The sequence below is a fragment of the Sylvia atricapilla genome, chromosome 2, assembly GCF_009819655.1.
Source record: "Sylvia atricapilla isolate bSylAtr1 chromosome 2, bSylAtr1.pri, whole genome shotgun sequence".
Taxonomy (NCBI): domain Eukaryota; kingdom Metazoa; phylum Chordata; class Aves; order Passeriformes; family Sylviidae; genus Sylvia; species Sylvia atricapilla.
Window position 1 is genome coordinate 112,709,853 of NC_089141.1, and position 16,755 is coordinate 112,726,607.

The 16,755-nt window shown below is 46.5% G+C and overlaps 1 protein-coding gene across 2 annotated transcripts; it reads right to left on the minus strand.

Annotated features, from left to right (window-relative positions):
- Positions 1–3,270: 3,270 nt before the first annotated feature.
- Positions 3,271–9,228, minus strand: KCNJ15 (potassium inwardly rectifying channel subfamily J member 15). 2 transcript variants are annotated; one of them, XM_066340186.1, is made up of 2 exons: positions 8,727–9,228; positions 3,271–4,425 (listed from the first exon to the last, which is right to left on the minus strand). In XM_066340186.1, exons 1-2 carry the CDS (start codon positions 8,843–8,845, stop codon positions 3,306–3,308), a joined length of 1,239 nt encoding a protein of 412 aa, XP_066196283.1. In that variant the 5' UTR covers positions 8,846–9,228; the 3' UTR covers positions 3,271–3,305. The 2 variants fall into 2 exon arrangements, with proteins under 2 accessions (XP_066196283.1, XP_066196275.1); XM_066340178.1 differs by lacking the exon at positions 8,727–9,228 and adding an exon at positions 4,809–5,195.
- Positions 9,229–16,755: the final 7,527 nt, after the last annotated feature.

Below are 16,755 nucleotides of genomic sequence, written 5' to 3' on the forward strand. Positions count from 1 at the left end.
GCCCAAGGTGGGAAGAGCCCCTCAGGATCCCCCAGGGCCACCCCAGTGCCACCAGCATCAGCCCAAGGCCTGTCCCCAAGGGCCACCTCCAGACTGCTCCTGAACACTCCACAGACAGTGACTCCAAACCTCCCTGGGCAGCTCATCCCAAGGCCTGACCAGTATTTCTCTGATTTTTTGGGGGGATCCAATCAAAAGCTCCCCTGGAGCAGTTCAAGGCCTTTTCCTCTCATTCCTTCCCTTGGGACATGGCAGCAGAACCTGACCCCACCTCCCTGCTCCTCTGAATTTGTAGAGAAACAACTTTATTCTTACTTTTTGTAAAGAACAGCTCTTCTCTTCTCTTCTCTTCTCTTCTCTTCTCTTCTCTTCTCTTCTCTTCTCTTCTCTTCTCTTCTCTTCTCTTCTCTTCTCTTCTCTTCTCTTCTCTTCTCTTCTCTTCTCTTCTCTTCTCTTCTCTTCTCTTCTCTTCTCTTCTCTTCTCTTCTTCCCTTCCCTTCCCTTCCCTTCCCTTCCCTTCCCTTCCCTTCCCTTCCCTTCCCTTCCCTTCCCTTCCCTTCCCTTCCCTTCCCTTCCCTTCCCTTCCCTTCCCTTCCCTTCCCTTCCCTTCCCTTCCCTTCCCTTCCCTTCCCTTCCCTTCCCTTCCCTTCCCCCTGTAGGACCAAAATGTCAGACAAAAACATTCCTGTGATTTTTTTCCCATTTCTTTTCAAAGCTTTTGCTTTAAGAAGCTTTAAGATTTTTTTTTTTTTTCTTCCAGGATAATCTGATGGCTGGAATGGCCTAGAGCACACCGTGACTGAACTTTGGGATTGGTGTACAAAGGGATCAGGTCATCAGCAGATGTTTCTGGAGAAGAACCAGCTCTTGGTGAAGCTGTTTTATAGTCAATACACAGCTGTGACAATCATTTTAGGAATTATCTGAGTTCTTATAGGGATAAGAAAAAAAAATAATAATGGGGGTGTTTGATTATCCAAACATGGCTATTAAAGCTTGGCAGATGAAGGGTTAAGACACCTGTGCACTTTTCCCCCAGCATCCCAAAGCATCTTTGAGTCACAGGACACAAACCTCAGGTGGATGAAGTGACCACAAAAATTCCTGGAGCACACGCGGTTGTATGAGTGTGATGGAACAAGAAATCAGGAAAAGCGACGGAAGTTTTGAAATTACCAATCCCTGATTCAAACACTGACATCCTCTCCAGGGGGCTGCAGACCTGTGTTACCACACAGCATAAACCAGCCTGGAAATTCCCTCCACAAATGCCAGGCAGACACCAGAGGTTTGAGAGAGCTTGTTCTCTCTGTAGTGGGTAGAGAAGCTCTTAACTCTTTACTTAAGGGGATTAAGCAAAGTCTGTCTTTTCAAACAAGCCCCTGGATGTTGCCCAAGCTGCCCAGAGAAGCTGTGGCTGCCCCTGGATCCCTGGAAGAGTCCAAACCCCAGCTTGGACGGGGTTTGGAGCAGCCTGGGCCAGTGGAAGATGATCACTTCCAATCCAAACCATTCCGTGATTCTGTGCGTGTTTTCCCCCACATAGAGAGCTAAAACTCCATGTAAATGAGCAGTTGTGAGCCTCTCATGCCCCTCCTCACCACCACCACCCTGCCCCACTCACAGACACCCCACAGGCCCCTCCTTTCTCCCTGACATCCATTCCTGGTGCCACCTCGGTGCTCTTTGCCTCTCTAGGCTGCAAACTGGATTTATTTCCTTTCTAGAACATTGCATCGCAGACTGCAGCACTGCATCCCACCAGGCCACATGGTGCTGGGAAGCTCAGCAAAGTAACTGGTAAAAAAAAATAAAAAGTGCGTTTATGCCAAAAGTCACAGCATCTCAGAAGGTTTGGGGTTGAAAAGGACCTTAAAGATCATCTGGTGCCAACCCCCTCCCATCCTCTCATCATTGCCAGCTTTGGTGGCTCTCAGGCCAGACCCATTTAAAACAGCTTTTCCTTGCCAAAGCTTCAGAGGAGCAGAATCTCTAGAACTCAGAGAGCTGCCCAAGTGATGCAAGCCAGAAATAATGTCAAATCCCCATTTTAAAAGCCTTTATAACAGAGATGCTGCGTGGACACCAGTGCCACCTGGTTTGCTACCTGTCCTCTGGCCACTGCAGTGAGCTGCAGAATTCCCAGGGCTCTGTGCCAGAGCCAAATGCTTCCTTCAAGCACTCAGCTTCTTTCAACATCTCCAGAGTCCTTCACCCTCTCCCCGTGCCACAAAGAGATCAGGAGCTGCTCAAATTAAATTCATTTATTAATGGAATGGTTTTAGTAGCCCAAAAATTGATTTGGATGAGAGGAATGCTTGTCCTTTACGGCTGCCATAAGAAAAAGTAAATATTGTCTACAGACATTACAGAGCTTTCTTTTAACCAAAATTAAATACGGTCCGGAGCAAAGCAAGCAATCTGTAGAACTGTATTGTTATGCTGCTGTTACAAACTATTTACATTGGATAAAAAACCAGGTGTCTCAAAGCCAGCTGTAACCTTAGTTGATTACTTGTTGTGATCCTGTGTGTGTCCTGCCCTCACCTCCCCTTTTTGCTATCAGATACAAATCAGCAAGGCTTAAAAAAAAAAAACAAACAAAAAAAAACCAAACAAAAAAAAGTGAGTGACCCTAAAACAATCACAAAACAAAGCTCTGAGCAGCAGAGACAGGGAACAAGTTCTCTTCCCACCACCCAGCACTGCTCTGTCACCCTCCTTCCAGATTTAAAAAGGAGTTTAACCCCTCCCTGAAGCTCTTCCCACATCCAACCATCTGTCTCTTCAATCGACTTACTTTCAGCGCCAGGAATCCCCACACAGGTGACCCCTGGAAGGAGAATATACATTTTAAAGGGCCATATTTCAAAGGAGCACCTTTTCCTCTGGCAGTGCTGCGTGCTGTCCCTGCACGTTCACAGTAAAACCACGTCAAATAAATATCTGAGGGAGTCAGCACAGTGCATCCAGTTTCACTTTCCAAACGGAAAGTGGCGTGTCTGCTTTCAGGGGTGGCACAAGGCAGAGGTTTAACACAAACCCAATTTTGTCAAGTCATGGTGGGGACACAAAGAAATCCTGCCTAGTTAAAATAGATTTGATGAACGACTCAGCCAAAGGGGTAGCTTCACTGTACACCAAGGCCATTTGCTGAAATAGGGCTGAAAAGGAAATAATCCTGAAAAGGAATTCACTTCTGGTTTCACAGCAGACATACAGCACAGAAGGTACGGGTTTTGGAGTGGTTTTTTTTTTTCAGTTTTTGCAGAAAAAGGATTATTCAGAACAGTCTGTCCATCCGATCAAACGTTACTCTGCTGTAACAACATTGTTCTCAGTTCCCTGTCTCTTTGGTCCTCCTGCCTGTATTTCTCCTCCAGCTTTTGCTTTTCAGAGTCCGTACTGTAAAAAGTGGAATCTGTGCTTCTCCTGATCTTCTCAAACTGGCTGAAATCCGCCACGTACTTCCCATTTGGGGAGAGGGAAACCACAGGCACGAACTCGTAGCCCCAGTGGATCTCCTCGGGGATGTAGGAAGTCCTGCTCTGGCAGACAGCACTGGTGGACTCCACCGTGGCATTCAGGAGCACCACCAGCTCAAAGTCCTTCTCCTTGAGGTTCTGAGGTGTGAGGTCTCTCAGAGGGCTGCTTTCATCCAAAATGTGGTAGAAGGTTAAAGGCAAAATGAGAAAGGGGCTCTCCGAAGAGGAGTCAACGTTGAACTTGACGCTGGCTTGGTTCAGCAGAATCCTCTCCCCTTCTTTGGTTTCGTAGGTCTGGAGAAGCTTCCCGGAGAGCTGGCACTGTATCAGGAGGCTCTTCCTCATGTTTGCCACCCTGATCACCAGGCAGAGCTCCCCGTTGTGCTTGGTGATGACAGCACAGTGGCTGAATTTGATGGTCTCTGCCCTTTTCTTGGGCCTGGCGATCTTGGCCAGGAAGGTGCCCGTGATGAAGATCTCGATCAGGGTGGTGATGACCAGCTGGGCCACCAGCAAGAAGATGGCATGGGGACACTCCTCGGTGATGAAACGAAACCCATAGCCAATGGTTGTCTGGGACTCCAGGGAGAAGAGGAAGGCCCCAGTCAGGGAATCCACGTTCTTGACGCACGGCTCCCGCTTCGGGGAGAACTTGTTCATCTCCAGGTCGCCGTGCAGGAAGGCGATGGCGTAGTAGATCACCCCGAAGAGGAACCAGGTCATGACGAAAGTGGCAGCAAACAGGGTGAGTTTGTACCTCCACTTCATGTCGATGACTGTGGTCCACAGGTCCTGCAGGTAGAGCAGGTAGATGCCATCCACCTTGTCTATCCTGACGTTGCTGTGGCCGCTCTTGGACATGACGCGGGGTTTGTGTGCGCTGACCAGGGGCACACGGGACATGTTGATCTTGGTGGGCTCCATCCTCACTGCTTCAGACCTGAGGAGAGAAGAAAAGAAAGCTGTTACTCAACAAAGCCAGAGCCAACTTCGAGGAGAACGTGAAATTGTTGGTGGAGAGAAGCACAAACATAATTTAAACACAGCAGCAGCGAATAAAAAACAGCTGGAATATAAAGTTACCAACGTACAGTATCTGACATTACAAATAATTTGATGTTCTTTTTTTGTTGTTGTTGTTGTTTTTTTCCAGGGGGGAAAAAAAATATAAATCATTCTTTGATTCTGGTGCCTGCCAAGCACGGAGAAGTAGATTTCTTTTATGACAGCCTGCAAAAGAAATTTGTCAGAGCTGAAATTTTATATCAGTACTTTATTTCTGTAAAAGGCATTAAATATATATTTTTTTTTTCTTTTCCTTACGTTTCTCTAGAGAAGAGGCTCTTTTTGATTAGTGAGCAGGTTTTCTTTAATGCCCTGAAGAGAGACATCTGATCAGAATTAGAGTCGCTGGGTTGAGGACGCAGATCCAGCTCACCACCTCTGTCCCTTCCTGCGACAGAGGCAGAATGAGCCAGACCAGCTTTCACTGGGAACAATTAACTTCCACAAGTGCTTTACTCAGTCGGAGCTGGCTCTTTTGTGACGGACCTACAGCTAACCTAGAGGGAAACAAAGCAGACCTGAGCACATCAAAGGCGAGCTCTGGAATATTTGACACCTGGGTGCAACACTCTGCACTGGACAGCGCTCACACATTTTAAGCTGTCTGAAATTTAAAAAAAATCTAAAAAAAATTAAAAAAAAAAAAAAAAAAGAGGAAGTATTTCACAAAGTCAGCATTCTAAACGTGGGCCCTGACCTGTGCAACCCCAGCAATGATTGGAGAACCCGACTCCTGGATTTGTTTACTGGGCATCAGTCCGGGTGGAGAGGGAGAATTCGGGCATCCAGGGCTGGGCAGAGCCCCCGGGCTGAGGCAGAGCCCTGCCCGTGCCAGCTGGAAGAGGCAGGGAACGGGATCCAGCTCTCAGGACCAGACACAGATTACGTAGAGCAAGGACAGTGCATGTTATAGTCGTTCCCAACAACAAAACTTCCTGCTGACAAAAGCAACAAAGAAAAAAAACATCCCATGCATCCTTTGTGCTTTGGCAGGTCTCACAAAAAAGGCATTGTTTTGTCCCATTGTTTTCCTCAAAAAGAGCCTCCAAGTCAGTGATTAGTTTTCGCCAACTGCTGGAAAAAAAAAATAAAAAGAAAAAAAAAAATAATGTCTTCCTTATAGCTACTTAAAAGAAGTTTGCAGGAAGTACAAGATATATTTGGGGGACACACATGTGCCAGCCCAGGACATCAGCATAATTGCTCACTGAAGTACCTTTCCTGTTATGTCAATTAAGGAGAATTTTTGTTTGTCACTGTACTCATCACACTCTTGCAGGTTTTCTGGGAAAGGGTAATTAAACTTAGCTCTATTAACTACTGTAGCTCGTTCCAGTCTTGGTTAAATCACCACCATTTCTCTTCCACAGCTATGAACCATGGCCACAGATACATATTTATAAAAGACAAGGAGTGCACCCATGATCCCAGTAGGAGATTCCTTATGTGACAGTCAAATCAACACACAGAGCGCAGCACGTCCGGATAATAAACAGGAAAAAACCTTCAAGTGATCTGGAAAAGAACAACGGGAGGAAATGTGGGGGCTGGGAGGGTAGGGCTGGGAAGGACTGTACATGCAACTGCTCCTCAGGCCAACCCAAAGCCCAGCACCTCTGTCAGGGGGAGGTTAAAATGTGCAGCCTCTGATGGGAGACCTTTCAGGCAAGTGCAGGTTCTTAGGGAAGAGGCTCCATTCCCCACGCCGAGCCTCTCCCTGGAAGGGACATGGATTTAAAATACGCCCAAAAGTCTGTTCTGAAATCAGCACACCTCTCTCTCTCAAGCACACTTAGCTTTTACTTGCACACCACAGTTTCCCTGGCACAAAATGCTGTGCCAGGAGACAGCTGGGATCTCTGCTCCGGTGTTGGTGGCACGTCCCCGTCCCACCCTCTTGCTCAGCCTACCTGGACCCCTGGGAGCAATTCCCAGGGCTGACAGCTCCTCCTCCCCTGCAGGTCACAGGGATGGGGACAGCCAAGGCTCCACCTTCCCTCCTTGGAGCTGCAGCTGGTGGGTTTGGGCTGGAGGGGCAGGGAAGGGCTCCAGGGGTGTCTGAAGGTCAGGGTTACCTGTGCAAGGTCAGGGATGGCCCAAGGACACTCAGCATGGCTCTGCCATGCCCAGGAGATCCTGGATCCTGCTCCAGGGGTCGGCAATGTGTGTGGGAATAACAACAGTTATAGAATCATGGAATGGGTTGGGTTGGAATGGAACTTAAAACCATCCAGTGCCACCCCCCTGCCATGGGCAGGGACACCTTCCACTGTCCCAGGCTGCTCCAAGCCCCAGTGTCCAATGTCTGAGGAAAAGGAAGGGAGAATAATGTAAACAAAATATTTTCTGCTCCAATGCTGGGCAAAAATGGAGAACAGTAAATTTTTTAATAATCAGTATAAATTTGTGGTTTAATTCCAGTTGTCTCATGTGGAGAAGTCAGTAAAATATATAGAATTATAGTATCATGGAACGGCTTGGGTTAGAAAGGACCTTTAAAATAATCTTCTTTAAAATCATGGGCAGGGACACCTTCCACTATCCCAGACTGCTCCAAGCCCCAATGTCCAACCTGGCCTTGGGCACTGCCAGGGATCCAGGGGCAGCCACAGCAAATCTGGGAATTTTATTCCAAAGCCTGTCCACTGCCCCAGGGAAGGAAAAGATTCATCCCTCCCAAGGGCCTGGAAAGAGTCCTTGCCCTCTCTCTGCTCTGCTCTGGTTGTTCCCTGTCCAAGAGCCCCAAATCAACAGAATCCTGAACCTGCAGCCTCCCACATTTCCAGGCCTGCCAAAGGACAGCACCACAGGTATGACACCAAAATGCCATGGCAGAGGAGTTCCCCCCAAAAGGAAGGAGGAAGGAATTTCAAGGCACAGTCTCTTCCCTGGGCTGCACCAAGAGAGAGTGGGACAGCTGGAAAATTTGCTGTCAAAATATTAAAAAAATATTTTAATTTTTAAGCTGAGAAGTGATGGTTTGTTTCAGCCCTGGACGAGTCTGGCACACTCCAGACTGCTCCAGCTCACAGCCAAGGCTGTTTCTCACTGCTCATCTCTCCCCGTGTGTGATGCTGATCCCCACATGTGGCAGAGCAGGGAATTTTGGAGTCTGCCACAGGTGAAAGAGGCTTTTTCAGAGCTCCTCCATCATCTTCTGTCTCCTCCCTTGATTTGTGACAAAGTTACTCAGCTTTACAGCCGCTTCCTGAAATGGATCCCAGCCAGTTTCTGGTGCTTTTTTTGGTGGCAGGGTATTTTTTTTTTTTTTTTTTTTTTTTTTTTTTTTGTGTGTGTGTGTTGATTTACTTCCTATTTTCTTTTTTTTTTCTCTCACATCACTCTTTCCTGTGTGATCCCTGAATTCCTCTAGTGCTCTTTTCCTCCCCAGGGAAAATCCTCTTGGTTTCCTTTCCCTGCAGAAATAGTTCCCTTCTCTGCCACACTGACATGGGAAGAGAGGATCTGTCAGCTGCCTCTGCTCCCCTCCCTTTTCACTGGCAGCAATCACTGGGGGGAAGAAAATCTGATCAACCATCAGCAGTAAAAAGAAAAAAAAAAAAAAGGATTCAGATGATGATCCACTTCCTCGCTGCTCCCTGAGTGAGGTGACCCCTATAATATCTCAAAATAAATCATTTATGGGTGTCTGTATGTGTAAAAAAACCCCACTGTAGCACCTGCACTGCTATTTCCCACCTTAGAGAGGCACCTCACACTCTCTGCCCTGACAATCAACCCCAACCCCTCAGTGTAAATACTTTGGTTTGTTTGGTTGGTGCTCACTGTAAATCACAAAGCACATCTACCACAGTAAGTTAATATGAGCAAACAAGCTTAAATAATAAGAGCAACGCACATTTTTAAATTAAAAGGCCTCCTGCTGTCTGTTCCCTCACTGATTTTTACACCGATAAATCACTTTTTATTGCCGTCAATCAAAGTGGAGCTGCAAAATAAAACTGAGCTGAGAGTCGAGTTAAGGAAACAATACTTCAAGAGGGAAGAAAAATGGAATTGTCTCAGGCTTGTCCAGCATTCCAGTGCCCTCTGAATTACCTCCTTTCCTCACCAGCCCTTCTGGAGCAGCCCAAAGGGAGATTCCCCCCAGAGCACATGGAAGCTGAGCACACACAAAATCAATCAAACACACACCAACCCACCCAGCATGAATACCTTGCCATTATTAAGGTAATTCCAGCAGCCAGGGCTCTGAGCAGCACATTGCCACTGCTTCCAGGGAGCACATTACCAGGGAGCCAGCTCACACACAGGCAAAAATGTTCCTCCTGCATGGAGCCAGCTTTGCTTGTGCAAGATCTCTCTTGGCAGGCAGGAGTGATTAAAAGCACACAGGAGCATGACTTGTTCGAAGGGCCTCAGCTGTTTTCTCTTTCTTTTTTTTTTTTTCTGTTGGGTTTTTTTTTTCCCCCCAATCAGATATGGCTTTGCCACTGGAGCAAATCCTCACGCATGCTTCGCTGCCACTCCAATCCGGGGGCAGAACTTGAGCTGTTTTTTCAACCAGCAAATTAAAAAAAAAAATAATTATAAAAAAAACCATTAGCAGGCTTGGCACCAAGAAAAATAAAAAAAATGAAAAGCCCGGGGTGAGGAAAGAAAACATTGAGGAGGGCTGCATAATCTTCAGATCTTTCCTGGGTCTGATGTGGTTCAGTAGGTTACAAAAGTGCCTCCTGAATTCTCAGTGCTCTGCGTAGCATGAACATCCTGCTCCCTCTGGGCTCTGCAGCAGGTTGGGCTGTGTCAGCCAGCAAAATCCTCCTCAGGGCCTGAGTTATGGAATCCAAGAGGAGCAGGAGAGGAGGGAGAGAAGGAGAGGCTGACAAAGGATGCTTTGCCACAGCCACACAGCTGGGCACTGCCACCCTGGGCTCCAAAAAGAGCCCTTTAGTGCTAGGACCCACTAGGGAGTGGGGACAGGCAAGCTTGAAAAGCTAAACTTAATTATTTTGGGGGTTTTACCACGAAAAGACTGAGGCAAAAGAATTGTAAATACACCCTGAAGTGTAAAATCAGCTCCCAAAGCTGTGCCTTCAGCTCCACCTTGGAGCCACCCATCAGCACAGGGAATGGTCACTCTCTCCAATTTGGGTTCCAGGAGCAGGTGAAAGCAGGGAAATGCCCTGGGCAGCACTGGAGGGGCTGAGGGGTGCAGTGATCAAGCCAGAGATGGGTTTTACATCACTCAGAACACGGCCAGGACATCAACCATTCACAGAGAAATGGTAAGGATGTAAAAACCCAAATCCTTCTGTCTCTCCTAAGCAGCCGCCTGCTGGGCATGGAAGATGAATTAAAAGCTGGAGAAGTCTCCTGTGTGTTGTTTCTGAGGGAGATTTGTCCAGGAATGTTGTTTTTCCCCAGAACAGGGTGCAAGGTTTTGCAGTAATTATGGATTGACACCGAGGAGCCTTTGGAAATACACTGATGTGGAAAAGCAGGAGAACGAGCAAGAATGGAGGCAGGATGGAGACAAAGGATGATTCAAAGCTTATTGAGACTCATGGAGAAGCTCCCAGTGATCCCCAAGTCTCTGTATCAGGCCTCCGAGGGGAGAAAAAGCACATCCTGCACGGGTGTGAGCAGTTAACACACTGCAAGGAGCATCCACAATTCCAAAATCTGCCCTCCAGCCCCTGCCCTGGGCTCTGGGGATGAGCAGGGGGCTTGGCCATGCACATCCTTCAAATCCACCAAAGTGCTCCTTCAGGATGAAATTAATAAACTCCTCACGTCACAAAACTCTCCTTTTTGTGCCCAGCAATGTGGTTTATGCACAGTTGGGGAAAAAAAATAAAAAAAAATAGAAAGGTTCCCCAGAAACCTGTCCTGCCTTTTTATTTTATTTTTTTTATGAATGGCTTTTCTTCAGCAGGACAGTACTAAATGCTTTAGAATTCCTCCCTGGCAGGCACACCGGTGCTCCAAAGCCTTTTCAAACACTGGGAGAGCAGTTAAGCACTCAGAACCTGCCCGTGCTGTGATGCTCTTCCCACCCACAAACCCTTTCCTCATTCTTGCTGTGCAAACCATCCCTGGCTCTTTCTGCACAGACAAGTCTGGACAGACTCCTGGGATCTTGCCCTCTCTGTTTCTGGGAAGTTGGGTGCCAGAGCTGCTCTGCAAGGCTGAGAGGGACATTTCTTGTTGCATTTTGCTCATCGAGCTCCTACTCTGCACTTCCACTTTCAGTTACATCTCAGGCTGCTGTGGGGACATCAAACAGCACAGAGAGGGAACCAAGATGGGACAGAACGGGAGAAATGTCTTATCCCAGTCGAGATTAGCAGCCAACATAAAGCCAGGACTAAACATTCAGACAGTTTAATGCCAACTGTTGTCCTGTTTTGCAGTCTCTGCCAAAATTTCATCCCCTTCCAAGATGACCCTGGGGACTTCCAGCAGCTCAATCCTGTCATTCTTCCTCCCTGGAGATATTTCTGTTTACCAGAGGGGTGTCACTCGTTATCCTGCATTTTGTTTTGTTTTGGATCTCATTCCTCTCCTCTCCTCTCCTCTCCTCTCCTCTCCTCTCCTCCTCCTCCTCTCCTCTCCTCTCCTCTCCTCTCCTCTCCTCTCCTCTCCTCTCCTCTCCTCTCCTCTCCTCTCCTCTCCTCTCCTCTCCTCTCCTCTCCTCTCCTCTCCTCTCCTCTCCTCTCCTCTCCTCTATCAAAACTCCCAAACCAAGTGTCCTTACCCCATTCCCAGAGAAGGCTGTAGCTGACTGCACAGTGCTTTTATGTCCAGCAGAAATCCCCCTGTAGGTCCACACCACCCATTAAATTCCTGACCTCTCCCTCCCATCACAGAATCAGGGAATCACAGAAGGGTTTGGGTTGGAAAGGACCTCGAAGGTCGTCTCATTCCAACCCTCTGCCACAGGCAGCAGCAACTCTGCTCTCAGTGCTTCCCAACTTGCCAAAGCTTCATTTAGTGCATTTTGTTCCCTCTCCATCTTCCCAGCTCCTTTATCAGTCAGAAAAGTGTTTTCTGACTTTTATAGAATTATCAACATTGATAATAGAAACTCAGGCTCGAGGAGGAGTCCCACCTTCACCTCCAAGGAACAGATTTTGGGAAGTTTGAGTGTTTGAGGAGCCTTGCAGTGCAGGAGGGAGGTGGAGAAGGAGAGCAAGGGGAGATGTTGGGAGAAGACTGAACACAAGCCAAGGAATGCCTCATTTTTTTTGGCTCCTCCTGCTCAGACACAAGATCAATTAATCCGTGTGGTGTTTTTGTGGCGTGCCTGAACGCAGAGCTCCTGGGCACCAGCAGGGTGAGGGTCAGGGATGAAGACACCTGGACACATTCCAGCACGAAACAGGAGCTGGGGCAGGGATCTTCTGCAAAATAGCTTTTCACTTAGTCAACCCAGGCCTACCTAAGTCCTTCCTAAGTCCTTAATTCCCTATTTTGGGGAACGGGCCCTTGGCCAGCCAGCTGCTCTGGCTGCTGGGAGAGTGTTTTCACACAGCTCCTGTGCCTTCCCCATCCCTGAGTGGGGACAGGCCACCTCTCCAGAGCACAGCTCCCAGGGGAAAGGCACCCAGAGAGGTTGATGTTGCTTTTTTTTTGTTTGATTCCAGGGCTGAGACTCGAGGTGGGTGAGTTGTTTGCCCCAAAGGCATGTCTTCCCTTAATTTCTGCCTCTCTGGATATTGCCTGGTGTAAATCACCTGGCTGAAATCCACCTGCACGAGCTCATGTGCCAAGAGTTTCATGGTTTTGTTCCCAAATGAGGGGTGTCTGTGTTCCCTCTCAGTGTTCTGGGCACAGGGTGGCAGCTTCTTTAGGCAACGAGGTAGAAAATAATTAGCCATGAATTAGTCTGAAGCCATTTACTGCCGAGGTGATGTCGGAAAAAGTTCAAGGGGAAGGGAATCCCCTCCCAGGTCAGCAGGAGAATAAAGGGTTTTGACTGGATTGTGAAAGGGAAACCCTATAGGAGCTTTCCAGATCCTAAAGGAGGCTGAAGAGGGACTTTTCACAAGGACAGGGAGTGACAGGACACAGAGAATGGCCTTAAACTGAAGGAGGGCAGGGCTGGATGGGATCTTGGGCAGGAATTGTTCCCTGGGAGGAGCTGGGATGCAATTCCCAGATTTGCTGTGGCTGCCCCTGGATCCCTGGCAGTGCCCAAGGCCAGGCTGGACACTGGGCTTGGAGCAGCCTGGGACAGTGGGAGGTGTCTCTATTGGAACCTTTATTTCCCTTCCCATCATCTTTCATCTTTTTGGGGCTGTCAAGACAGAAGTGAGAATTCCTGGCTGATTTTCACTGAGAGTAAAGGGGAATCTCTGTGACTGAGGAACAGAGAAAGGAGAAAGAATTAAAAAAATAATAAAAAAAAAAAAAAAGGGGAAGAGAGTAGGGTTAGATGAGATATTGAGTAGGGTTAGATGAGATAGGGTTAGATGAGGAATTGTTCTGTGTGAGGGTGGGCAGACCCTGGCACAGGGTGCCCAGATTTGCTGTGGCTGCCCCTGGATCCCTGGCAGTGCCCAAGGCCAGGTTGGACACTGGGGCTGGAGCAGCCTGGGACAGTGGGAGGTGTCCCTGCCCATGGAAGGGGTGGCAATGAGGTGGTTTAAGGTCCCTCTCAACCCAACCCATTCCATGTTTCCATGCTAAGCTTGCTGGGACTGTCACTCCCTGCTCACCACAGGTTGGCTGTGTCCTTGCTTTCCCTTCTTTCACAGCAGGTAAAGGACAGCACCTTGTTTTTAACCTACTCACCCACCACTTCATCCCTTTGGATAATAATAATAATAATAATAATAATAATAATAATAATAATAATAAATAATAAAGTCAAACTCAGAGGAAGTGATTTGCCAGCCTGCAGCTGGTTTGAAATTTGCTGCATCTGTTTCAGAGCTGAAGAGGGGTCAGTGGAACAGAAAACTGCTCTGCTCTCTTCTCCTGTTTGCCTGTTTCCTCCAGGTTCATTTCTTGGCCAAATAAAAAATCTGATTTTGTTTAAAAACAAACCAGCAAACAACCCCCCAAACAGACACTTCCTCTGGATTTTTAATTTCAGTTGTCAGCAGGTGGTTGAAAATGAAGAGGAGTGTGCCAAGTCATGGCAGGGAGGAAAGTTGGCGCTTTGCTGGTCGTTCAAAAATTGGGATTAAACAGCTGCAGGTTGCCTTCCCCAGGGCTGCTGCTTCTCCCTGACTCTCAGCTGGGGAGGAAAGACATTTATCAGGCACCAATGGGGCACTTCAGACCAGTTAGAGCAGACAATTTACAATTTTTATATATTTTTGTTTTCATGACATGACCCCTGGCTCCCCAATCCCAACATCAGACACCAGGTTCCAGCACCAGCAGAGCATCATCTCCTACCTGTACCCCAACCCTACAAGGGCAGGAACACATCCTGGGGCTCAGCAGCTCTCTCTTTTTAATTACAATTCCTTGTGCCAGCGCCCCAGTCAAGTTGGGGTTTGTTTTGAATTAGTCACTGCACACACCAGGGCTCTCTCAGAGCTCCGTGGAGGTGTGGCCATGGGGGTGAGGCTCCCTGCAGGCTGCTGGGGAGGAGTTTTTTTGCTCTGTTTTCTCCCCTTATAAATCACATTTCCAGTAAATCACTGCTCTCCTTCAGCGCATGCCATGAGCTCGTGAAGAATTGCTTGAATACCCCGTGAGAAACCCCACAAATGTTGTGGACACACAACTCGGCAGAGAAAAACCTGCTCATGGTTTTCCATCTCTGTGCAGCCCTTAAATCTCAACACTGAGAAGTCAGGCTGTGAAAAAGAGATTTCCACCAAAAAAAAAAAAATTCCAAATTCCTGCGCCTTTTAAATATTTAAAAACCTCAATAGTATTGAAAGTAATGGTAGGGTGCAAAAGGACATGAAGCTGGTAAGGAAAAAAAAAATCATTTTATTTAAACGTCTATATATTTGTAACCTTTTTTTCATCTATTCCTAATGTGGACAAAATCAAATCTAACTGGGGAAACAGCACACCTTGACCCAGCAGGAAGGTGGATGCTGTAACTGGAGTAAACTTTTTTCCTATAAAAGAATTTCCTGGATCCTTTAAACCTGTTTGCTGTAGCTGGTTTGTGCTGCTTCATGCAGGCAGAGCAATGAGAAATGCAGAATAACCCGCTAAATAATCCAAATTTTGGTCATTTCTGTGTGGCCAGGACATAGCAGTGATTTTGGAGTGATGTTTGCCACCCTCCAAAGCACATTTCCAAGAAAGAAGGATGGGTCTGTCAGGGTTTTCATCTTAAAACTTGTTGCAAGGTGATTTTCTCAGGAAGTTATTTGGTTATGAAGAATTGCCCTGCCTGTGTGAACAAGTTCACACTGGGGAAAAATGTTTTCAAAAAGAGGCTCTTCTCTCAGGCTGACAAAACGCAGCCTCTGAGACAAAGTACCCACTTCCCTCACCCAAACCTAAATTATTTTTGCACTGGATGTCTTTCTCTCCTAGGCAAAGCACAGATGATGCTACTGGCACATACAACTCACTTATTTTTTGATAATTAATTACTTTACAGTGAATTACAGCAATTGTGGGAAATAGTCTCTTTGAGGAGAACAACATCTTCAAAATTTTTCATTCCTGCCCCATTTTCTCTGCACAACAAAGATTTCAAATTACATAAAGCACCCATTTCCCTTGATGGTCTAGGTGTGATAAATGGAGAGCAAGCTCTGCTTCATCACAAACTGATGCTTGAAAGACACTTCACCTAAACGAAACTTAAAATTTTTTAAGTGCTGAAAAGAAAATTCAGTAGTGTCCAATAGATTCAGGATGTGATATTTCATGGGCATTCATGGGCACTTACATAGAAGTCAGAGGTTTATTCCTCCTTTTATTGTTATATTTATTGTTTCTATTTATTTATTTATATTATTACTGTTATAGTTATTATATTATAATATAATATAATATAATAGAATAGAATAGAATAGAATAGAATAGAATATTATTATTACTACTACTATTATCCAAAGTGATGAAATGATGGGTGAATACTGGGAAGGTTAAAAACAAGGTGCTGTCCTTTATATTATGTTAAAGAAGAGAAAGCAAGGGCACAGCCATATATATATTATTTATTATTATTTCATTATTATTATTAAAATATCATTCCATGGTGTGTGAGCTCAGCTGGCTGGAGTCTGGTGCTAAAAACACTAAGGTTGGGGATTTAATCCCTGGATGGGTCATTCCCTTAAAATTTGGGTTTGGTGGCCTTTGTGGGACCTTTCCAACCCAGAAGATCCTGTGATTCTTTGATCCTGTGATTCTTTGATCCTGTGATTCCCAGTTCTGTAAAACACAAGCAGCTGCAAATCTAAAACATTGATGTGGGACATCAGTGTTTCAGATTTTGATTTTTGTTTTAATGATTTTGCTCTATCTAAAGTCAGTTGTAGACTCATCTTCTTTCACACACGTCCCCTCTTTCAGCCATTTTTACGCTTAATAAAGTCTCTAAATCTTGAAATCAAAGTGATTTCCTCAAATGTCCAGTCTTGGACACATCCACAAGGACCAGGAACAACCACCTGGGCTTGTGGTCTCAGAGCAAAGCCCTTTGCTAAAACACCTCCCAAAAAAGGTGTGCTGGGGTCACCCTGGAGCTCACACACTTTGTTCCCATCCCCATCCCTGTCCCCACTCCTGTCCCAATGCTGCTGCCCCTCAGCAGCCCCCAGATGGGACAGAAATGGTCATGGGAGTCCTCTAAAGCACAAAAATTCTGGACTGATTTACAAACCAAAGCCTTTCACCTGCCTCCCTGAGGTGGTCAGGCAAGAATTAAAGATATCACTGACACTTCCCCATTGGTGTAGAGTTGCTTATCCTCAGCACTGCCCAAAAAATTTTTGTTTCAGGGCAGCTTTTTCTCTCTCTCTCTCTTTTTTCTTTTTTTTTTTTTTTTTAAATTTTTCTTTTGTTCCTGACCAATCCGTGGATGTGGTTCATTTAAAGTTTTAAAGAGGCTTTTGCTCACACATACACACACACACACCCATATATGTTTTCCACTGAAGTCTGTGCTTTTTCCTAGACCCACCCAAATTCCAGTACATAGCTCACTCGTGTGCCAAGCTTCCCTACTCTCCTTGCAATGAGTGGAAAAATGCCCTTTTTTTCCACTCCTGCACATTTTAGGGGGAGAACCACTAAAAGGAGAATGAAG